The sequence below is a fragment of the Cavia porcellus genome, unplaced genomic scaffold (assembly GCF_034190915.1).
Source record: "Cavia porcellus strain 051 isolate PalLab524CR breed Dunkin Hartley unplaced genomic scaffold, mCavPor4.1 scaffold_18, whole genome shotgun sequence".
Classification (NCBI taxonomy): Eukaryota; Metazoa; Chordata; class Mammalia; order Rodentia; family Caviidae; genus Cavia; species Cavia porcellus.
Window position 1 is genome coordinate 26,812,191 of NW_026947501.1, and position 23,550 is coordinate 26,835,740.

The 23,550-nt window shown below is 49.5% G+C and overlaps 1 protein-coding gene and 1 pseudogene across 5 annotated transcripts in view; one reads left to right on the forward strand and one right to left on the reverse strand.

Annotated features, from left to right (window-relative positions):
• The window catches only part of Sfxn5 (sideroflexin 5), a 108,307-nt gene that overhangs the window by 32,936 nt on the left and 51,821 nt on the right, over positions 1-23,550 (reverse strand). For all 5 annotated transcript variants that reach the window (XM_063229588.1, XM_003469000.5, XM_023564781.2 and 2 more), the window contains exons 7-10: positions 18,182-18,235; positions 17,214-17,270; positions 15,869-15,934; positions 7,775-7,865 (exon numbers count right to left, since the gene is read on the reverse strand). In XM_063229588.1, coding sequence (XP_063085658.1) covers positions 7,775-7,865; positions 15,869-15,934; positions 17,214-17,270; positions 18,182-18,235 — 268 coding nt within the window. The remainder of the gene's footprint in view (positions 1-7,774; positions 7,866-15,868; positions 15,935-17,213; positions 17,271-18,181; positions 18,236-23,550) is intronic.
• Positions 6,546-19,964, forward strand: LOC106027525 (alpha-ketoglutarate dehydrogenase component 4-like; annotated as a pseudogene).

Sequence of the window (23,550 nt, forward strand, 5' to 3'; positions counted from 1 at the left end):
CGTAGTGCAGCCAGTAATACCACCTTTACTCTCACTCCCACACGCACACATTCTCTGATGTGACTCAGCAGAATGCAGCCCCTCTGCCTTGGAAGGGGTGCGGATCGTCAGGAGGATGCATGCCCTAATATCTGCTCTACTGTACAATATTCCCTGTTACTTTGAGTGGCAGTGCTAAATGGCACAGATTTTCTTTTAAATACCGAAGTTTGAGAATATGAGTAGACTTTTATAACTCGTATTGAAGTGTCACCAATTCAGGACTGGGAATTTCTGGACTAAAAGTCAGCCTGTAAATCTAGGTATAGACTGATTCTGAAGTTTGGAATCTCTAAGATTCTTGAAAGTCATCTGAAAAGCTCCTTCTAATCACAACTGTTTCCCAGCTCAAGACTACAATGGTCCCCACTAACCCTAAAATAAAGCTCACACCCTAAGCCCCTATTCCAGGTCCCAGCTCCTCCCCTGCCTTCCTCCTGCAGGTCTCCTGTCCCTCCTGCATCCATTAATACCCTCACACACCTTGGCACCCATGGTCTCACGCTGTCCCACTTTTTCTGGCCCCAGGTTTCTCTGCCCTCTGGACATTAGGAATCATAAAATCTCTGGATTAGAAAGCCATTCACTCAGTATTTACTAAGCACCTACTGTATGTCAGGACCTGGGCAAGCTGCCCATAAGCAGGTGACTTAGTCACATGTGAGTGTCCCTTGCAGCTTTTTGGGCTGATCTGCTAATTGGACACTTTTGTGACAAGGATCAGACAATTAATGGGACTAATGCACAGTCATTTTTCAGAAGACCCTGCCACTCTTGTGGGCTCCCCCTTAGCTGAGCTACTGTGAACTCAGCTCTTCCATTCTGCACTTAGTAATGCCTGGAAATCTGAGGGAGCCTCAACAGAGCCACCTGCCACGTGGGAGCTCCATGAAACCTCCTGGCTCCCTGGATCTTCATCCTCAGGACTCAGCAAATCAGGCCTTGGCACCCCTGCATTTGTGCAACTACATTTGTTGAAGAAAACTCATTATATCAAGCTTTGTGAGATCTTATCAGTCCATGTCTACAGATCTTGTTAGAATCTGTACCTCACTTATGAATTCATAGTCCTGCTAGGCTGGTGTCCCTATCCTTGAATGTGAGCTACAGGCTTCCTCCATGCAAGACAGTGATGAAATAACTGAAGGGGATGAAATGAAGACAGGGTCCCAGGCCACACCACTGGAGATGTACTGCTGGCTGATCTGGACCCAGTGCACAGATCACTGTGGGGCCTGAAGTGGGGCCTGAAGTAACTAGGACCCATGCTATTCTGAGCCTGTCCTCAATTCTGGCATAACCAGTGAAGTCCACCTGTCCTTCCAGGACCTCTAACATCAGAACTGTTCATGGCTCCTCAAAATCCACACCCATGTATCTCTTTGAGGACAAAGTTTTAACAACTGGGCAAAATCTAAGCGCTCTCCCAAACCCGGCCAAATGAAATTTAGGAAGTGCTGAAAGGTGGTTTAGAAATGTGCCTAACAGCTGGGGGTGGTGACACACATCTGTTATCCCAGCACTTGGGGAGCTGAGGCAGGAAGACTCTCTCAAGTTTGAGGACAGCTTAGACTACAAAGTGAATGCAAGGTCAACCTAAACTGCAGAGTGAAACCCTGTCTCAAAAAGACAAACAAATAAGTAAAAACTAATGTCTAACAATTTCATCCTCTATGAAATTTTATAGCACTCACCACTGAGATGTTTGATTTTTGTGCCATTTTGAGAATCTCACCACTGCTTCTCTCCAAACCACAATGTCAGAAATGTGTCATCTCTGGTTTTGGCCACCATGATTAGGGAATGTGGAACTGAAAGAGGACTAACACTTACTGAGCACTTGTGCGGGGATATAGCTCAGTAGCACAGCAACTGCATGGCAAGCATGAGGTCCTGAGTTAAATTCCTAGTACCAAAGCAACAACAACAACAACAACAAAACAGAAAAAAAAAATAGGTGATATCTCCCAACATTAATTGAGTACTCATAATGTGCCAAGAGACTGACAAATTTAATCTCCATGAAAACTCTGCCTAGAGATAATAATTTTCCCCTTTTTAGATGGAGCAATCATGGCCTGGAAAAGCTGGATAACACACCCAGAATGAGTTGGTAAAGTGGTAACCATTCACCCAGACCTGATGACTAAAAGAATGGATGAGGATTATGGTGAAAACTTATACAAACACAACACTCAAAAACAATTTTAAAAATCTACTGTAATAAATAAGATATGATCAAAGTTTAAATGGTAAATGTTTATTTTTTTAAGTTTTAAAAATATATTACAGTAAAAAAAACACACTGCCATTAATCCTTCTCAGAATGCTTCTACCGTACTTCAAATATTCTTATCCTATCATTATTACTACTTTCTTAAGAAATTCTGGGAGTCTTGTTTCATGAGTGTCTTCACAAGGCATTGATCAAAAATATAGTGAATACTGCTATAAGTATCATCCAATGAAAAGCCAAACATTACAGTGCACCTCATCTACCGTATTCTCCAGATCTGGCTCTGTGCAAATTCTGGATCTTCCCCAAAATAAAAGTGATCATGAAGCATAAACTTTTTAATCAAGTCAGGACATCACGATAGCCCCAAGAGCACAACTAAAGATTCTCAAGAAAGAGGACTTCCAGAACTGCCTCAAAAACTTGCCAGAGGAGCCAGGGGTAGAGCTCAGTGGTGTAAATTGTCTCCCTGTAAAGCAGGAGGTAATGGGTTCAATCCCTGGTACCAAAGAAGTGGCAAGAAGCATGGGTAAGTGAGTTCAAAGTGAGTGGACGCATTCTGAGGGCCGTTAGTGGTGATGTGGCTTTTTAATGGGATAAATGTGTTCCACAATGTTTTTGAACACTCACCACAATTTCTGATCACACTATGTCTGTTTGGACAGTCATGGAACCTAGTCACCAGTGCCATCAGGAGTTCCTCTGAAAGTGACCAACCTAAAATTTTTGTGTCAAAGTTCTCATTTGATTATTTAACAATCCCACAGTTAGCAGTGACCATGCACTGGGCTCTGAGGGGACCTGGGGAAGAGTGATCCCTGAGACCCAGTGTCTGCCTTGGGGTACTCACAGTCTGATGAAAGATGCAAATTTGGAAATAAACCAGGCAGTCCTGATGAGACATAGGCACACTCAGGGTGCTGCAGTCTAACTCCACCTGGGGCTCCCAGGGAGGGCCTCCTGGAGGGAAGGTGTCTGAGCCAAGTTCCACAGGCCATAGGGCCAAGGACAGGAAAGCATGGTATCCAGTCTAGCAGAACCACGTGCAAAGGCCTAGGACCCACCAAGAGGCAGGCAAGAGGCAGGATTCACCACGGCTGCAAGGAGTATAGGAAGAGGCAAGGACAGAGAAGGCACATGGCCTGCAGTGCCGTCTCGGGGCCCAGAATGGCACATGAAGTACTACTGACCTTGATGGAGGGAATGCACATTACAAGGCCCAGGACACAAGTACCATGGTTACACTCTACTGTCTCTTTCTCAGAGTGGACAACAGATGGAGAAGCAGCAGGCCTGGGAGCTGTGCTTGGAACTGGGTGGCTCCTCAGGCTCACACAGTGAGCAGTGATCACTTACTGGACTAGCGGGGTAGCCTGAGCACCGAGTAAATCAAAGACATCAAGACCCTTGTGGCCTGGGGGTAAAAGGGGGTGCAGGGCATGCTGGGTATGAACAAAAGGGAGACCCTCTCCCATAGGCTGCCCAGATGCCCCGAGCACCTGCTTACAGTTTCCTTCACGGTAACAAACTAATGTTTTGACATTTAACAAAAGAGGTGGCTGGAGACAACACCAGAAGAAGCCATTTCCCAGCAAAATCAGTGCTGAGACTGGCATTTCCCATCCACAGGAAAGGTTATTCTTCTGTAGAAGGAGGCAGAGCAGGCTGAGACTGAGGCAAAGGCCCAGGCCTCCCCCATCAGGAGCTCAGGGACAGGATGGGGTCTATAGTAGTGCATGGCTCTCACACTGTTCCCTTTCCCTCAGAGACGAGCCAGGCAGCCTTTGGCGACTTTCCATGTAGACACAGAGCCTGTGCTTCCAACGTTAGAGGTGAGCTTGCTGAGGTCACCTCCAGGGTCTTCATCTCTCTAAAGTGCCCCCTCCTGACAACAGATGTGTCAGTTCTGCTGACCAGGGTCCCCTTGGGGGACCCCTCTCCCCCAGCTCTCTCCCTGCTGTTGACATCTTCTTGCACCTTTTCCCATGGTCCCTCAGAAAGGCTGTTTGTGGAGACTGCCTCTTCTAGAATGAAGTCTGCTCCGGGAGACCTGCGGCTGGACTTGGGGATGTGTGTTTTTCCAGTGTCTCCTCCATTGACCTTTAATTACACTGTTTGCCCAGCTTCTCAAACCATTAACTCCCACCTCGCAGCAACCACACGTCAATTAATGGAGGGCCTGCTCCAAGCTTGAGCTCCTGAACACAATTAAGCGTGACAGTCCACAAATAAGAAAGAACTGGAGAATTAATTAAGGTCTAAACAAATTAATTACCAGTCCCCAATCGATTCCAATGCCAGCACACATGCTTCGGGCTCACCGTCTTTCCTAACATCTCCACGCATAAATAGAAAATGAGATTTCCCACATGACTGCTGTTCTAGACCGGGGCACAGCATGGCTCTAAACCACCTTGAGAGAGCGAAGTGGCTGCAAGAAGCTTCCCCGGGCTGCCTACACACTCAGCATGCACACACACACACAGAGGCATCAGTCACACACATATGCACACGCACACCACACTCACATATTTCCACCTCAACAAATCAGGGGTAAACCTGGCAGGACACTGAATGGCCTCACCACCTCTGGACACAACCCTCAGTCTCGCAGCTACAGAGTCATTCACATAGGCTTGAAATGGCCCTGGGATAAGCCTGAGAGCCTGGGCTTGGGTCAGCTCAGTATAATTTTCAGCAAATTTGAATTTGCTTATTTTTCTGGAAAATGAATATGGCACACACTGTCTCTGGGGCATCACAGCACACATGACCGGTGAGGGGGAAGAGGCCTCGGTAACCCCTGGGAGAACAGGGCTCTGCAAACTCAGGGGAGGTCTGGGGGCCTGTGGGAAAGATCCTAGCAGCAAACAAAGGGACAGGAAGACCTCTGTCAACAGCAGGGAGCTCAAAGAAGAGACATCTCCTTCCTCCTCTCTGCATCTGATCAAGAATGAGTGTGGGCTGGGTGTGGTGGTGGACACTTGTAATCCCAGCACTTGGGAGGCTGAGGCAAGAGGATCACACTGCTAGCTGGAGTCCAGCCTGGGCTACAAAGTAAGTTCAAGACTGGCTTGAATTACATTAAGCGACTTTGTCTCAAAAAGAGAGACAGAGAAAAGTGTGTGTGTGGAGAGAGAGAGAGAGAGAGAGAGAGAGAGACAGACAGACAGATAGACAGACAGAATGGCCTGAGAACAGGGCACACAGGCCTCCTTAGGACCCCTGTCACTGCAGGTACCCCCTTTTACTACACACACACACACACACACACACACACACACACACACGCACACACACGCACACCCTCCCAACAACAGGGCTTCACTTGCATACCTTGCTCACCGAGACCTGCCCTCCCCTGCACCATGCCAGTGGCCCCAAGGGACAAAGTGAAGCTTTTACAAAGTGAAGCATGTCCTGCGTAAGCTTCTCAGCAGCCTTTAGCAGTGCCCAACCTGCCTCAGAGACAGAGGTGAATGCCAAGCAGGGCAATGCTCCACAGCTACAGCATAGCCTAGAGATGCTCAGACTTGGCCAGGGCATTGGGAAAAGGTACAGGTGGGCCAAGCGCAGGGGCTGGGTGTGGAGGCCTTTCAGCCTGGCTGGGGAGGGACACAATTTTTTCATCTCACATAGCGCTGGGTCTGCAATGACAAGGGGCACTGGCAACTGCCCAACTGATGGGCCTGGATTGCAGAAACGATGAGCTTCTCATGGGACTCTAGTGAGCCAAGACCACCAGGGCTACAAACTGGCTCGGGATGGGAGGATCTCAAGATGCCCACCAGTGGCTCAACTTGTGAGAGAAGGCTGAAATGAGATAGGAATCCAGAAGGAGCCCAAGAGGGGCAGGCCAAAAAGGCTCAGACCTAAGGAAAGGCCTTTCCTCCTGGGGAATCCCAGAGAGCTTACAACCACCTCAAGGTCACACAACAAGATGGTGGCAGAGCAGGCTGGAATGGGCCTGTGGCAAAGTTGTTATCTGAAGCTCAGTGAAGGACAGATTACATCTCCGGTGAGCCTTAGATCCAGTCTGGGGCAGCTAAGAGCTGCCCTTTCTCAGGCTGCTTCTGACCCTCCAGCCCCAATGGCCACAAACACCAGTTGAGCAGCCACATTTGCTCTGTTAGGCCCCGTAACAAAGTCAGATCTAAAGAGTTATTCCATTAATGGTCCATGACAGAAATAGCTGGGAGTTTATTAAAAGTGTGGAGTTGCTATAGCAATTATCTGGGTTGGCTGAGGCTTAGCTAGGTGGTTGGTTCTAGGAGTTTATGAGCCTCTGAGCCATGGGGGAGGTGGGGCTGCCCAGGAAAGACTTCCTACCTTCTCATGGGCTTCTTAGGTGCTCCGAAACACTCGCCAATCAGTGGAATCTGGTCTGTGGTCTCACTTGCTCCTCCCTGAGCTCTTGTCTGTAGGAGGTGGGTACTGGTGTCTGCATTTTACAGATGGGGGTAGTGGGGTCGGGTGGGCTAGGGGGTAAAAGGATGGGGCAGCTGAGCCCTTGGGTGAAGATTAGGTCAGGGCCATGAGCTGGGTCTGACTCTGGGCCCCTCACACTGAGTCTTGGTACCTGGGAAGTTAGGGGTTTTTGGCCCCTGTGCTTGTCCGTAACCTTTGTTCTCAGGTACCTGGAGGGAGCTCTGGTTTAGGGTTCAAGCATTTGCTTATTCCTTTCTTCTAACAACTAACTGTGCACTGCTTCTGATATTATCTATTTCTTTTTTGGAAATTTTTTCCTTACGGTATAGGCTTCTTAAAAGCCCACTTGGGCTTTGCAGCAACCCCAGGGCCCAGCAGAAGCTCAAACCTTCTTTTGTGCCAAGGAACCCTCTGAAGTCAGGTGAGGCCTATGTATCCCTCTCAGAATAATTTTTCTAAATGCATAAAACAAAATTCACAGGACTACAAAAGGACTGTATTGAAACAAGTTAGCCAAAATTTAAAAATTGTGATTGAGATGTGCTTTTAAGTAATGAATTAAAAATACACAATCTAGCACTCAATGTATTCAATGAGATAATTTTGGATTAGTGTTGAGCATAAGTGATATTTTAAGGTCTCTGAGTAACAACTATGATGGGATATGAAAGTATCTGTGATTTCTATCCGTGACAGAGCCAGAGGTCCTGCTTCTCACTGTGGTTTGCTGAGTACGTTTGTGTTAGAAGGAAATGTTAAATTTTAGGTAGAAGTTACTGTAACTATTTCCAAGTTCCTAAGATCCATTACATTCTATCTACTGACCATTGAGGGTCTAGGGACCCCAGGCAAAGAAATTCTTGTGGTAAAAGCCAACTCCCAGGCATGGAGCTGATCAGTGGGCCACTGTCATCCTTTCTTATCCCTGAAAACATTTTGTTCCAGTTCCCCAACTGGAGCCCAGAGGCATCAGGGGAGGTGTGGACAGCTGTCCATCCAACTGGCTGAGAGCCTGCAGCCCCTCTCCCCGATGCATGGCACAAGGATGTCTGTGCACTGTGCAAGTCTTACCTACAGCAGGGAATGGCACAAATCTCTGGACGAGAAGCCGGGTGGCTGGGGTGAACTTGTTGGCTTTCTGAACCAGGACATTAAGGCCCACCTTGGAAAGAAAAAAAAAGAGGTAGTATATGGTGCCGCAGTAGCTTGTGGGAGGAAGGGGGCGGAACCAGAGGAAGAGCAGCCAGAGATCACCCCCTCTCTGCAATTTCACCCCACAGCCTGCGTGAGAAGGTGCAACCCCCACCCCTCGCCACTCCTAGCACCCACATGCAGCCCTGCAAGGCCATATTGTGTTCATCAGATGCTGCATGAGTCTCTAGATGCAGGGCTTTTGCCAGTGCTGGTCTCTAGTCTGGAATCTGACCCCCAACTCAGGCTACACCTATTTTTTCAGGCCCAGCTCTGAGTTCTGTACCTGCACCATATATTAACAATGGGACTTAGGCAGGTAAGTGATTATCCATTATCTGCCTGGGTTTCAGAGCCCTGCCCTCCAGTCTAAGCCACATTCTGGTGTTAAGAGTCCAATCCTTGTCCTTACTGCTGGAGATAGGCAGCAGCTTGGACTCCCTTCATTAGTATAGTAGGGGAAGGCCTGAGCTACTGCCAGCTATCTTGGCCCTTGCTGCTCTGTCACCAGTGGAGCTCACTATGTCCAGGTCTCCCCGGCTCAGAAAGACTCAGACATACCCCCTGCACCTCCAAAAAAAAGAAAAAGTGCAGAGCAGGAAACCATGGAGGGAGCCAGAAGTTACGTGGTCAGGCACCAACACTGACAGCCTGGCGGAGGCAGGGGTCTGGGACCTCTGCACCACTCAGCACACATCTACAGGCAGTGTCTTAATGAAAAGGGCCATGTTGCCCCTTTTTGCAGATTATAGGCAGGTTTAGAGAGGTTAGAGGATTTTCGGAGGTCAGCCATGCTGAGGCAGTTAGAGCTAGGACCCGAACCCCAGCCTGCTAGTTCCAAAGCTTCAATCCCAACTTTCATTTCTTACTTTCCAAATGTCCTTCTTTTCAAGGAATGATTCTGTGATGCCTGCGTGCCATTTAAGACTGGCTGCTTGCACACAGCATGAAACACCCTGGCAAAGGCCCACCGAAGCAGGGGTCCAGAGGAGAGAGAAAGAGAAGATAGGTCCTTTAAGCCATCCCATTCCCTCCAGCTAGAGGTCCGAAGGCTGGTGTTCAAAGCCTCACACACTCCCTTGGAAGGATGAGGATATCTGTAGGTGAGGGGAGAGAAGGAGCCATTCTGGAAGCCAGCAAGGAGATCTGGAGCTTTCTGGAACCTTCCCCACTGTAGCCTCTTAGGGGCAGGCAGGGCCAAGGTGTGGCAGGAGGGCAAGGAGGAGCAGAGGTCATCGCTTGTTGCTAGACCCCGGACCCTTCTCTCCTCCTGCTCCCCTACCTCCTCTTCCTCCTTCTGGCAGCCACACTGGCCTGGTGGTCAGAGATAAGGAACACTCAGAGAAGGCCCCTGGCTTCTTCCAGGCCGTAGCTGCTGTCCCATGGGTTCTAGGCTTGTGCTTGGCCACATGAGGAATTCTTGTGCAAATCTGCACCTTGTTTGTTTTCCCGCTCTGCCCAAATGGAGCCCCTGTTTGGTTAATTTCTATTTTGTAGCCTATTTGGAGGCTGTTAAAACAGACCCTAGGGGACCCTCAGCAGTGATTGTTCCATATCTCATTATCTTTCCCAAACCTGATTATTAGCTCTGATTTTTCTGATCGCTAGCTGCTGTTCATGATGAGTTGTGTGCCATTAATGCCAGCTGGTTCCCTTAAACAGGACCCACCATGCCAGGGAAAACGAGCTGGCATTCTGAGCCCCCAGTCACTTTGCTTTTTAATTTTAATGGGCTTTGCCAAATGTTCCAGGCCAAGAGGCCCTAAGGAACCAGAACAGACGGGTACCCAGCCCCTGGTCTGCAGCCCACCCTGGGCTCCTGCCTAGGTTATGGCTGTCCAAGGTACTGGGGCAGTAGACTTTGGCTGGGGCCTTAGGCAGGACAGTAAGAGTCATTTGCTTCCTCTTTGTAGGTGTCATCCCTGCCTCTAGGCCCATTGCTGGACAGTGAGCAGGGTGACTGCTGTGTCTCCGGGTAGACTCACATTGCTGACCCCTGGCCCTTACCCTGGGCTTGGCCTGTTCTCAGATACACACATGTGGCTTGCTGAATTTCACCCCATTCTCCATGAGCTTCACCTTTAGCAATATACTATTTACCCTCCAATTGCCCTTCTCAAGGAATGATCCTTAATGTCTGCATGACACTTAAGACTGGCTGCTTACTTAGCAAAAGCAATTTCCCATAAGATGAGAAAAGAGCTAACCAGCTCCAAGAACAGTAGGTAGGGGTGAGAGTCATGACACAAATCTTTCAGTGTAATGAGCCACACAGCCAGAGCTGCATCCTTGCATATCAACATCTTTCTAGGTCAAGAGCAGCCTCGTTCCTCCAAGGACACACTGTGTGGGGCTGAAGTAACAGTATTCCTGTCTCACCCAGCTGCATCCTCTACTCCAGCCACACAGGCCGCTGCCTGGGGAAGCCTCTGTTTCCAAGGGCATCAGCATGCCACCCAGTGGGGGGTTTCGAGCTCCGCCTCGCCCATACACTGTCTACTTCGCCAGCTCAGCTTCTCCTGCCAGACACCTTGGGCTTCTCCTGGACCAGCGCCTCTCTGGGCCCACAACTCCTCCAAGGCTACCTGGTCTAGCTCCTGGACATCTTGAATGCACCTCTGTTCCTACTTAGCATTCACCATCTCTTCTCACAGGACTGCCCTCCTCCTAATCAGGCTCCCTGTTCTAGTCCTGTCTCTCCCATCTGCTCTACTCAGCAGCTACAGTAACCTGAACAGAGAGACTCTGCAATGACCTTCAGGGACATCTCACAGCTCTTAGAAGCCGCACACCCTCTGTGGCCATTCAACCTTGTTTGTTTCCAGGGCTCCGGGCACCTGGCTTTCTCCCTTTTCCTTTTGTAAGCCAATTCCCACCCCACCCTCATCCCAGGCCTTCCCGTGCTGTCCCTCCGTGACCTGCCCCCTGCTTTCAGCCTCAGGCCTCTCAGCTCAGAGCCCCCTTTGACAATCTCTCGGTAAGTCTGAAGTTTTTCTTGCGTGTGCCTCTTGCAGTATCTTAGTACATATTTGTTTATCTTCTCACAAATTTCTAAATGAAAATAATACTATCTGAGGTAAAAACTTAGTAGCACAGAAATGCTTTTACCTGTAAACTCTTTACTAAAGATCCATGTCTCCCAACAGACCTTAAGTACCAGGGCACAGGGCCTATATCTCTCTTATTTGTCACTGAACTTGAGTGTAAGGTGAAATGAGTAAGGGCTTAAAAAATGCTTTTAGGGGCCAGGGATTTAGCTCAGCGGCATAAGCGCCTGCCTGGCAAGTGCGAGGTTGTGAGTTCAATCCACGGTACTGCAAAAAAAAAAAAAAAAAAAAAAATGCTTTTAGAATAAATCAAGTGATCTCTGAGGCAGGAAGAGAACAAACAAGAGCCACAAAGAGAACTGCCTGTGAGGACGGAATATGCCACAGGAGGGATGGTATGAGATCAGAATTTATACCCACTCTTGGATGGTCACTACCAGCGCACAAATGCTCAGGGGTTTGGGTGGGTTCTGGGGGCCAAAGGCTGGGGCTCCGAATTACCAAAAATACCCACCAGAGGGCGCACTCCGTAGACTAAATTTGGTTATCAAGCCGACCCATGACTCTCCCTAGAGGTCAATAGTCCTTCAACCCCAGCCAGCTGAGCCAGCTTTGCTGCTTGGCAATGGGCTCAGTAGCAAAGTGACAAGTGGTTGAGACAGTTATGCACAGGCTCAAGCACCAGTCAGCTCCAGCTGCAGCTCAGCGGTTTGTTTCCTAGTAGCCAACCCTGACCCTGAACCAGGCCCCACAAAGACCAGGATGGAGGAAACTAATTACATCAAACCCTTCCGTGTAAGAGGGGGACAGCAACTTGTCCTCCCCAGAATAGATTCAGAGCCATGCTTCTTGCCAGACTCGCCACTGCCAACATCACCATCTGCAGGCTTCTGGAACACTTCAGATGCTGCCACGGGGTCCATGTGACGGCCCCTCCAACCCAGCAGCCACTCGTAGCGAAAGCACACGAGTCTGGTCCAGAATTCACAGATGCTGAATCCCCCAGGCCCGGAGAAGAACAGAAGGGCCTGGGGTCCACGCTGCCACAGAGCCAGCGAGGGCCTGTCTTGCAGGAGGCAGGGCAGCTCTGGAGCAGGGACAGTAAATTGCTGCTGGCTTGACTTTGGCCGGAAAACGGAAGCCCGGCGTCTGAAGGGGCACAGCGGGTCTGACAAGCCTCTTAAAAACTGTTTTCCACTGCTCTCAAGAGTACCTGGGAAGGATCTGCCAATCAAGGGCATGGTGTCAGCTCCTCCAGCATGGAAGCTGAAACACTGTTGGCTTTTTTCGGTCTCTTCATGCCACTGGGGTGGCAGGGGGAAGAGGGGGTTTTGTGTCAACTTTGTGAGTAAGCCTGGGTAGGTTCTATCACTGTCACCCTGTACCTCAGTTTCCTCACCTGAAAAATAGGGACAAATACCTAAATAGTGCCTGGCACAGTAGGCATTCCTCACGTGTTAGCCATTGGCACTATTACTATGATTATCTGCCAGTCTGACCACCAAGGGGACACAGCCAGTTACCATGGAGTCACCAGTCAGCAGTGAGAACAGGAAGAGGCAGGGTTCACCCTGTCAAGGAATGAAGCATCTCCATCGTCTGGCTCCACTGACCAGCACCTGACTGTTCCTGGAGGACTTCAGCCCTGAGTCTTCCTCCCCTGTCCCAGGCCCCTTACCCAGGCCCCTGTGTTCATCAATAGTCGGTACAGTACCTGCCAAACCCCTCCTTGCCTATGATTTCTCCTCCAGCAAATTTCCGCCCAGGCCCTGAACCGGGTTGGGTTCTTGGTGTGACCTGTGTCCTCCTCGGCAAGACAGTTACTCACACTGGACCGCCCTACTTCTTTGCTCTGTCCCCATGACCTCTTCAGCCTTGACCCCTCACAGCAGATACTTTTTGACCGTGCCTGGGACCTGTGTCTCTCCTGTGGGTCTCTGCATGCTCGCTGTGCCCTCTCACTCTCTCTGGGACACTTAGCACCACTGTTCCCTGGCTCTCTCCATCTGTCCTACAAATCAACCCACAGACTGTGACAGAGGTGCCCTTCTGGTCCCGCCCTGTCCTAGAGTCAACCTCACCAGAACAGTTCGGACCACACCACATAGCGCCCCAGGTTTCCCACCCTGGCACCCTGATGGTCACATCAGCTGTGGTCCTGGACCTGCAGAGTGCCAGGCACATAGCACTCCCTGCAAGGCACCAGGGGTCTCACCCATTCTCTTGCCCTGGTAGAGCCAGTGAGGACTAAAATGTTCCATATAAACTCCGGGACAAAAACACAATGCGGATGGAGAGAGGCTTCCTTTGTTAAAAGACAGCAAACTGTTAGATTTCAAAAATAACTTAAGACGGAATTTCTTTTTTATTCTCAAGCAAGAAATCAGACATTGCCAAATCTATTTAGGAGGTTCACTGAAAGGCTCCTAACCCTGGTGGTCCTGGAGCTATCATGAGACTTCACTTGGGGACCTGCAGACTGGGGATGCCTGACTCGAGGGATGCTGGCCAATGCCAGGAGCTCTTCTGGGAGGGAGCAAGGACCATTCAAGATCCACAGAGGCTGACTTCTCAAGGCCTGGCCTTCACCCAAGTCACCTCAGACCCTGGAACCTGCTCTCAGCCTGTCAGCCTCATCCAGACTGCCTGCTTGTGGGGACTCGTTTTAATTAATGCCAGAGCGAGGCCAACCACTGGGGCCGTGACACTTGTTTGCAGGTCATCTCTTCCTAACAGGCTCGCCCTGGGAGAGAATTTGTCACTAATTGAAGCAGAGATCAGTTAATGAGGCCGCAGGGCCTGGGGTTCCAGAGAACAAGAGAAAGGAAAATAAAACAAAGCCTGTTTCTTTGGAGGTTTTGTGATTTATACACACAAGAGAGAAGCAAGCGAGCTGCAGATTTTCCAAGTCAGAAACTCCACTCCATCTGCCGAAGTGAGCCCCTCACTGTGTGAAGATGTCAGGCAGAGACCTGCCAGGCCACGCTAAGGCTCGTGGATGGGAAAGGAGAGGGGCCTCCCGAGGTCAGCGATCAATCAGCAGCCTAATTAGTAGTATTTATGGAGCAGTGCTCCGTGCTCCCCTCTGAGGAGACCTGGGGTCTGTCCCTGGTTAACTTGTAATCCAGCTGAGGACAGAGTCTCAGGCTGTGGAACAATAAGAGGACAGGGACACGGGGCACAATTGAGAGTGTGGGAAGAATAAAGGGTTTTGGATTTGGGCTGGGGAAGGGCAGCGTGGGCTGGAGTAGCCAGCGGACTCTAACTAGACACAGAGGAAAGAGGAGGGCAGAGCGCGTCCCCACGCAGCGCCGTCCACAGCAAGGCCCCCAGGTCCTGCTGGAGAGACCTCAGCTCGGGAGTCCTGGAGACTCCACGTCCATGCTAATTCTGATGGGCCCTGTCTAGACTCTCCACCCACCAATGTGGGCCAAGTGTGGCCCTGGAAAGTGATTGCATGGCATGACCGAGGTTCTATTTGTGGGGTGACAGGGACTAGGGACACAGAGTCCCAAGCTCTCTGCAGAAGCAGAACTCTTCTGCCAGGGCTCCAGGCTTGTAGGGGATGGAAGCTCCTCCAGGACAGACATCCCCTTCCTTCAAGCTCTTCGGAGTCACTCAGCTTCCTCCCTGCTGTGACCTCTCCCTCTCCCTCTGTACATCTCCAAGGAGAAAAGGGAGTTTTCCAGCTGCTACGCTGGGAAGACCATGGGTCAGCTCCTCTCATTTTAAGTGGCTCTGATCCTGGCTCAAGAAGCCCCCAAAACAGGAACCCCAATTCTCCCAATTTGTCTGATTCCCAGCAAAGTAAGCCCCATGCTGAGCTCTAAGGCTACCAGGGTGGGGTGGCCGTCTCTTGGTGAACCATCTACATAGATTTGCTAACACGTGGCTTCCTGCAGGCAGAAAGATGTCAGAGCTTAGGGAAGGAAAGAGATCCTGGGTACGTGATGGCCACTAACAGCCATTTGGAAGTGACTTGGTCCATGTGAGAGTGAAATAAATAAGGACACTTCAGGGCAACCTGAAATCTTTACTTTAGAAAAACAACAAAACTGAGTGTGGGGTAGGATATGATGCTTTTTTTCATAGTCACAAACCATTATATTTATTTAAGACCACGGGGAAGATAAGGAAAGGGTTTTACCAAAAGAGTAATATATATGAATTTTTTTATTATATTTGTGTTTTTACTTGAATTTTCCAATGTTTTCTACGGATTATATGAACGCATTGTATGATGAACAAAACATCAAAGTTGCAGGAGATTTTGGCTTCTGGAGCTGACCACAGGAGCTCGCCCCAGTGGGGATGTAGACAGTGCCAGACATAGGCACAGGAGTGGGATCAGAGCTGGACCAGGTTCTACGAGTCTGATCTTCCCCTCTGGGAAGGCCCAGGCCCCTAGCTATGTCACTGTTTCTCTACCCTCTTTGAGAGCAAGGACCCACCATTTATCTACATTTGCTCAGTCCATCTACAAACTCCCCTATTCCCGGAGTTTTATGGAGGCTCAAAGTGAGCCTAATGTCCTTGTCTTTGGGAGCCTGCAGTCCTTCAGGATGGGCTGGACAATAACCACATGAGAATGGCCATGGAGGGGAATGAGAAGGAGCTCAGACAAAGAGCGAATGGGCCAACAGAGTGTGGACTGCACCCCTGTGTGTGAAGGCCAGCAGCTCCAGGAAGACTGAGGGCAAACGTGCTGACCTGCGAGCCTGAGGAAGAGGAATAGTTCCACCTCCCTCCAAACGCTGGAGTGTGGCTTTGGCTGTCACCTTTCCCTGCCAGGCAAGTGTCCCCCTCCCACTCCCACGGATCCTATCTGTTCATCCTTCCTAGCCCTGGCCCTGGCACAAGAGTCCCCTTGCAGTGCTGAGAGGGGTCAAAAGCTACAGACTGAGGGGTTCGGCAAGGAGTTACTCACGGCGATGGAGACGGCACTGATGACAGCTCCCAGGTAACCCTGGATGAACTTGGATGCTGGGGAAGGCTGGAAAATAGATGCAGAACTGCAGGCCCACTGGGTACCCGGTGCTCCGCACACCACCCTTGCAAATCACCCCAGCAGCTCCAAATGTGCGGACACACGGGAGCAATGTCCAGGGAGGTGTGGAAGGGCCACTCCCCTTCTGCCCTGATGTAGAGCAGTCAGAGGCAGACTGAAGGCTGGAGGCAGGGAAAGCCAGGCCAGAATGGGTTTTCTACAGCTGGGCAGTGAGCTCCAGTGTAGGCAGGCCAGTGTGTGTCTAGCACTGGGAGCAGTCTAGGTGGAACAATAGTGTCAGGGCTAGTGACCGGCTGGCTCTCACAACACAGGCAGCTTCTGGGATCCCTTGTCAGTAGGTGATAGTATTTTTATACAAAAACAGATCCCAAGTTCCAACACAAAATTAAGGAAAAAGAAAAAAGCAAAGGGACATGTCTTTTACTGCAGCTGCAATCTTGGAGACATTTGGTTTAAGGTAAACAGGAGCCAGCCCAGCAGAGAGGCATGCATGTGAAGCCTGCAGGCATAGAAGCTGGACAGCATCCTGAGTCTCAGGACGATCCTTAAGTTCTTGATGCCCAGGCAAGCTTCTAATGCTCTTCTCTAGCATCAGAAAATGCTAAGGTCCTCCCTTTCCCAACCTGACATCCCCCAAGAGAGATCTGGATTCCCTCTCTCTGCCCTTGGCCTTTGGATTGAAGTAAATAATTGGTCAGGAAGAAAAGTGACTTTGCCAGCAAAGCAGGGACCCAGCAGCCCTTCCTGGACAACAGAACACTGACCAGACGTCCACCATGGACTTGTTCCAGGGTACAGAGGACTTGAGGGAAAATGTGCCAGGCCTCTTATACCCCTATCCCTCAAGAACAGCCCTTAAGCTTTGTGGACAGCAGTCTGGGAACTGGGGCACTGAGGCAGCTTCTAGGCTGGCCCACACTCTAGGGGAATTTACTGCCCAGGGCACTCATCCCATCTGAGTCCACAGTCTGAGAGTAAGAGCTGCCCAAGGAGAATTCTAAGCCAGGAGAATGCATCCCATGCATGACTACTCAAACACCCTCCTTTATAAGATCCCTTCAGTTGGTGCCACCAGTGCTCTCCCAGCAGGTGGGCCCTGCCTGGAGGCTCCAATCCGCTCCAGCTAGCCAGAGGAGCTGGCAGTATAAATAAGGTCCTACAGGAGGGCAGTGCTAACACCAGTGACATTGGTCCATCACAATGTAGGGAGCACTGGCTTCCCCCAGTCTGGACCCACCCCTAGGTGGAGGGCAGGGATACTCACCTTGGTAGCATTTCGGTTTGCATAGTTGACACAGGCATTATGACTCTGGTTCAGCCACTGAAAGGCAGCAGGGAGAGAAGATATCAGAGTGGTCACATTCCTGGAAGGCCACACATACCCAGAAAGACATAGGACAGTCTCCAGCTCCACAACACTGGTTGGCATGCCCAACTGATCCAGTTTTCCTAGGGTTATGCCACCATCAGCATTGGAAGTGTTGAGTCTCACAAAAACCCTCATTTCCTGCCGAACTACAGCAGGAGTCAGCCCAGCCCATGAAGTCAGGCCTCTCTATTGGAACGGTGGCATCCACTGCCCCAGCACCTCGGCCACATCACAATCATAGAGTACAGAAGGTGGAGTAACTAACAGCGGTGCCCCTTCTTCCCACACTCCTAGCTGTGCACCTCCCCAATGCCCAGGCATAGAGACTCTTAGCAGCTTCATAAAGGGAAGCTTTCCGAATGTTTTTCCTGAAAAGACAGGTTTTCTTTCCATGTGTTTGCTCTGCAAACACAGAGTCATCCTCACTGTTTTCAGCGGGCTCTGACTGGACTGTTCCCACAAGCAGAGGACAGGCATCTGTGATGCACTTCACTACCTTGGGATAGCAGTGGTTCAATCTTCACCCACAGATTTAAGTGAACTGATGTCAAAATGAGGCCGTGAACCTCAGATCCCCAGACACACAATCAAGGGACAGAGAGGACTGCCACCAACGAGCCATCATACTCCAGGCAAGGCATCCAGTTCCTTCATCACCTCCATCCAAAGGTCAGAGTGACAAGTAACAGTCAAAGTCATGTTGGGCTGGTAGAAGCCTGTTCAGCTGGCTTGGTTATTTTCTCCAGTAATATCTGGGCTGGAGATGGGGCCTGCACAGAGCAAGACACTCTGGGGCAGGAAGTTCCCAAATGGCACTTGTCTGGATTGCTTCTTGGGGAGCCTTCTGCTGTGGAGACCCTTACCTGCCAGAAGACAGTGGATGCCAGAGTCTGGTTGGGCAGGAGAAGACCTACAACCTAGATCAAGAGAGGAACAGGCTGAAGACAGCAAAAGGAACATTCCACACTGCTGCACAGAAAAAATACACAGCTGTGAACAAAAATGAGCCGGACCTGCACTAACCCATTCCCATGAGATGGTACAATGAAAACAGTCAAGATGCAGGATTATATTATAGCCGAGTTCTGTTTATGTACAGAAAAACTAATACATAGCTATATACCCAAACACACGTACATATATGTCTCCAAGCATGTCTGTAGCATGGCCTGACCATTAACTGTGGATTTCTCTGAAGCACATCACAGGCTAGTTCCTCACATTCTTCTTAAGTATTTCTCTATTCTTTTTAGTGGGAGAAAAGCATTCTTTCCATAATTTAGAGGAGTCAGTAAAAATAAACATGCAAACAAAGGAACACTTCCATGTCCACTCAGGTGACCTGAACTTTGTGCCCTAGCCATCCTAGAGGATTTTTTGTGGGAATGAAAAAATAATTATTTCAAATGCCTTCAGTAACTTATAAATAGAATTTGGGGACTTTGTTATGTCTGAATCTTAGTGAAAACTTACACTATGTTTAACCTACTGAATGGAGATAGCTGTCTAGTAAATGGTAACTGAGTGACTGATGAAGGCATGAAAAAATGAATAGATACATGCGTGAGACTACATATGAACACACAGGGTGGATCCATTACTTCCAAATAGCACCTGAGAGCTAGCCTCACTCACTACTTTTTTGGTTTAGCTCAAAATTAGCTGTGATCTTGACCCTAGCCATGCATTGGACTTCAGGAATCCATTATGTCACTTAAGATTATCTTTAAAGTGTTAGTGTGCAAAATAACATCTACTAATGGAATCCCCACCCCCAGCTGCCAGCGACTCCGGATACCAAAGCAGTGCACTCGCACCCCGGAAGCTGCCCATTCCCCGGGATCATGATGGGCAGCAAGATGGCGTCTACCAGCCTGGTCATTCAGGTCATCAAGCCACGTACACCGTTAATAAGGTTCCCTGATAGAAAAGACAATCCCAAACCCAGTGTATCAGAAGCTTTGAGATCAGCAGGGATCATCTCACTCTTCTGTAACTTTAGCCTTAGAAGGGGAGTAAATCACCATAGCTGCTGATGCATCCAGGTCCACCAGACCCTGCATAAATACTAAAAACGCTACCTCAGAAACACAGAAGGAAACTAATTTCTCAAGAGGAAATGGAGTTTATCCAACGTGGAGGTCCAGAATGGTTGTGGCTGTTTGTAATCAAACAAAGAATTATCTTTATAGTGAAGGACATCCAGAATGACACGAAAAGCTGTATATAAAACAACCTTAATAAATATTCTGCAAAAAGAAAAAAATAACATCTACCAAGTACCACTGCGGATGGGAAAAATGTGCACAACCATCCACATATTGACTTATTTATTATTCCTATAGATAAAATGGCTCTTTGGCAAGAATATCTGTAAGGAACAAGTATAAACATTCAATACTATGCTGTAAATCAAACTCTAGACATCGTCAGTAGCATTAGTAAATCATGTTTTAAACATTAAAATGTTTTAAAACAGTGAACACACGCACATTTATATTTATTGGCGCATATCAGTTTGAATAAAATTATATAATGCAAAGCCATTTTGTAGCACCAGTGAGTTCTCTTATGAGATTTTTCTCCTAGAATAGGATTTCCGTTCAGTTTGTCTTTGCAGTGGCAGCTCAGAGAACCAGACTGAAAGTCAGGGGACTTGTTTGCAATACATAATGATCACGTTCATTGTGCGGAAGTGGTCATGTACGCAACACACCTCAGAGGACTGTGCTCACTGTATCACAGGGTCCTCTTCATGGATCCCCTTGGGAGGAACCCTTTCTGGTCTCAAGTCAGAAATTACACTTCTGAGCAACTGGTTTACAGATCCTGGACCATTTACCTACAGCTCTTTGCACTGACCATCCAGAAACCTGGGCCACTCTGCACCACCACATCTGCCCAGGGGACACACCCACCTGGGACATTTTCTGGGCCCAGAGCTCAGTCCTGGATTCATCTTATCTTCCCCTCCCCAGGAGTTTTTGTGTTTCATTTTCACCTTCACTTGCCTTATTTGTGGAATGAGTTTTAAAAAGTATCATCAAGTATTTTCCAGAAAAATTCTGAGTCCTAAACTGAACTAGCACTAGTAGCCAGGCTATATTTACACACACACACACACACACACACACACACACATGAACTTTCCACCTTTTTGGACAACTCCCATCTACTTTCTGCCCTAACATAGGCCTGGTGTCCATGTGGCACCTCAATTGCTTTAACAAATCTCATGTTTCCCAAAGAGATTGATTTTTGCCAAGCATTTTCCCATATGTCACCACCTCATCATAACTCTGGGGATCAGAAAAAAAATAGAGATTATTTTCCATATTTTACAAATGGGGAAACAGACTTAGAGAAATTCAGTGATCCTCCCATCTTTATAGAGAAAGACTCGGGTGTCCTGATCCCTGGCTTGCTTGCCCCATTCTGACTTTAGGATACTTCTCCAGTTCACCTGAGCACAAAGGAAGAGGGGTTCAGCCACCACCTCAGCTTATTTATGGAGCACTGTCTCCCAGTGTGTAACAGCAGAGAAGAGGATCGTGATTCCTAACCACAACTAACACAAAGACCTAACAAAGAAGTGTGTAAGAAGGTCCTTTATACACTCAGGAAAATGGCAAGGTGGATTAATGGGACATGTGGTCGTGTGAAATGTTGGTCAACCTAACAACCAAACAGGGGCCCAGGAAAGGCAGGTCAGAATGCCCACATTATCTGCTGCAGGAGGAGGTAAAATTGAGCTTCAAGGTGTGTGTGTGTTCGTATGCAGGAGACACAGGGGTAATGACTGTCCTGGCTAGGAGGAGGCCTGGGAAATTGGCAGAAGGCAGTCTGGAGAGGGTAAAAGCTCAGAAGAAGTGAGTGGTAAGTTGTGCTGCCAAACAGATCCCAGGGAGCCACTGGGACTGAGGCTGGGGAGCAGGAATGCTGCCTCCCAGGTCCTTATAGCCGGGTGGGGACCAGCAGATGCGATGCCAGCCCCGTTCCCTATTAGGCAAAACGCAGCACCATCTGCACAATCCCAGGAGCAAGAGCAGATATTTTATAACTTCCTTTTTTCTTTTTAAGTCTACATTAAAAATAAATGTTCCCTTCAGCTCTCAGATGTATATCTCTGGTGCAACCTGCCCACATTCCCTCCCGCTGCCCTTTCCAGAACATGGCAGGGGAAAGGAAGAAAGAGAGGGATAGAAAGGGAGCCAGTCCACCCAGCTCCATCGCCAGTGGATCGCACCTCTTCCAAGAGGGAAGCGCTGCAGGCGTGGCCGCGCAGACGGTGGAGAGCGCCCAGAACCTGCCGGTACCAAGCAAAGTGGCAGGCAAGGGAACAGGAGCCAATGCCAGGCTTTCTCCCAGCCTCCACTCGATCTTGTTGCAGGACCTTGGCCAAATCGCACATCCTATCTTTGCTCCCATTTATAGTTCGTACCATGGCTGGTGTCCCCTTGGCAGCTCCGCCTCCCTGGTGGTTGGCCTCTCTGCACATCTGTCTTTGAGGTCCCTGTCCCCTCAGGTGCCTGGCCATGGACCCGAGCAGCTAACACTCAGACCCTGACTTTCCAGTGCTGGTGTCGGGGTTGGCCATAGGCGAGTTACCTGAGCTCGTGCCTCTGTTTCTTCATTTGTTAAATTGGGCACAATCCTGGCACATCTTGAGCAATCAGGAGAGGGAGAAAGACATGGAAGAACCTGGCGGGCTGCATGTGCTCCTGGATGTCGCCGTTGCTGTCACTCCTCTCCCCGTCTAGTTTTTTTCCCAGCCCTTCCTGACTCCCCTTTCTCTGAACCCCACTACCTGCATTACACAACTGACCATTACCTTTGAACAGTTTTTTATCTCTTGCAAGACAGTGACTTCGAAAATACACACAGGGTTTATCTCCCCCAAAGCATCTGGCACGGGACAGGCTCACAACCAAGCTGGGAAGACACTGCTAATTCATCACTAGGAATATTCAATACTCCTTGGCCAGGGACCAGACCTCTGCTGGGCTATGATGATGACCATTTTGCCCATCTCCTCACTCCTCCCATGACAGTGCTAGCTGCAAGCGATGCTGGCCTCAGCTGGGATGGGGGAGATGCTGATTCTTCCCGCTCCCTGCATCTTTTCCTGTGCCACAGTGTCCTCCTGCAAGGTATGTGTTCCCTGGCTTGTGTAGCCATCTTACTGGCTCTGGCAGTGACGTGTGGGTAAAATGGACAGTGCGCCAGTGCCAAGCCCAGGCCTCTGTGGCCTCAGACAGCTCTGACGCCCTCCTGTGCATCTAACAGTGCCACAAGCGCACATCCCTGACTGGTCTTCTGGTCCGAGGAGACTGAAAAAAATGAGGAGCAGAGGCCAGTCGCGTCTGCAGACATGGGTGACTCACAGACAGGCCCTGAGAAGCAGAACCACCTCCCTTGAAACTCAACTGGAGCAGGCCAACCCCGTCAACCACAGCACCCTAAAGGCAAGTGCTTACAGATATTCTCGCGGTGCTGTGGGTGCTGGGTACACCATGCACAGCAGCCATCGCTAACTGGCTCAGACGTGCCACAGAGAAAGAGTGACTCTGCTGTCCTTCTTAGACTAAAGCTCTGTGTTGTGATGCAAGCACCACTGGCTCCTAAGCCATGCTCACTGCCCCACTAGCTCAGCTATAGGACGTGGTTTGTATGGAAGCCTGGGTCAGGACAGAATAAGGAAGGGGACCAGTCTCTCCCATCTGGACACATTTCTCTTGAGTAAAAGTCCCATCTGCAGCCCAAGCCCCGCTCTGAGAGAGTTCTAACAGATGCAAGTGGCCAGTCTCCATTTGGAAAGGTGACATCACCAACCTCTCAGCCTGCTTGACCAAAAGTGAGACACAAGCCGTTGAAGGTGAGAGCTGGGAATAAGGCCACTCACAAGTCACCACTCTGTTACCAGCCCCTTAGCCACCTCCCACACAAAACATACTCAAGTAATGCCCAGAACAATTGTTTAAAGTGTGGGGAACCCGGAGAGGAATCAGGGTGTGTGTGAAGACAACATGGTGGTAAACCCTTTACCAGGGGAAGACTGCGGGATACAGAATTATCGTGCTTGCCAAGAAAATGGCAGAAACTACTGTCCCTCTCATCCCCACCTCATCTCCTGTCCGCTTGCTCCTCCTCCCTCACCCCACAGGTTCCAGTTTAGTTGTCCCTTCCTCCAGGAAGCCTCTCCTGACCCTCTTCCAGCTGAGGGCCCTGGACA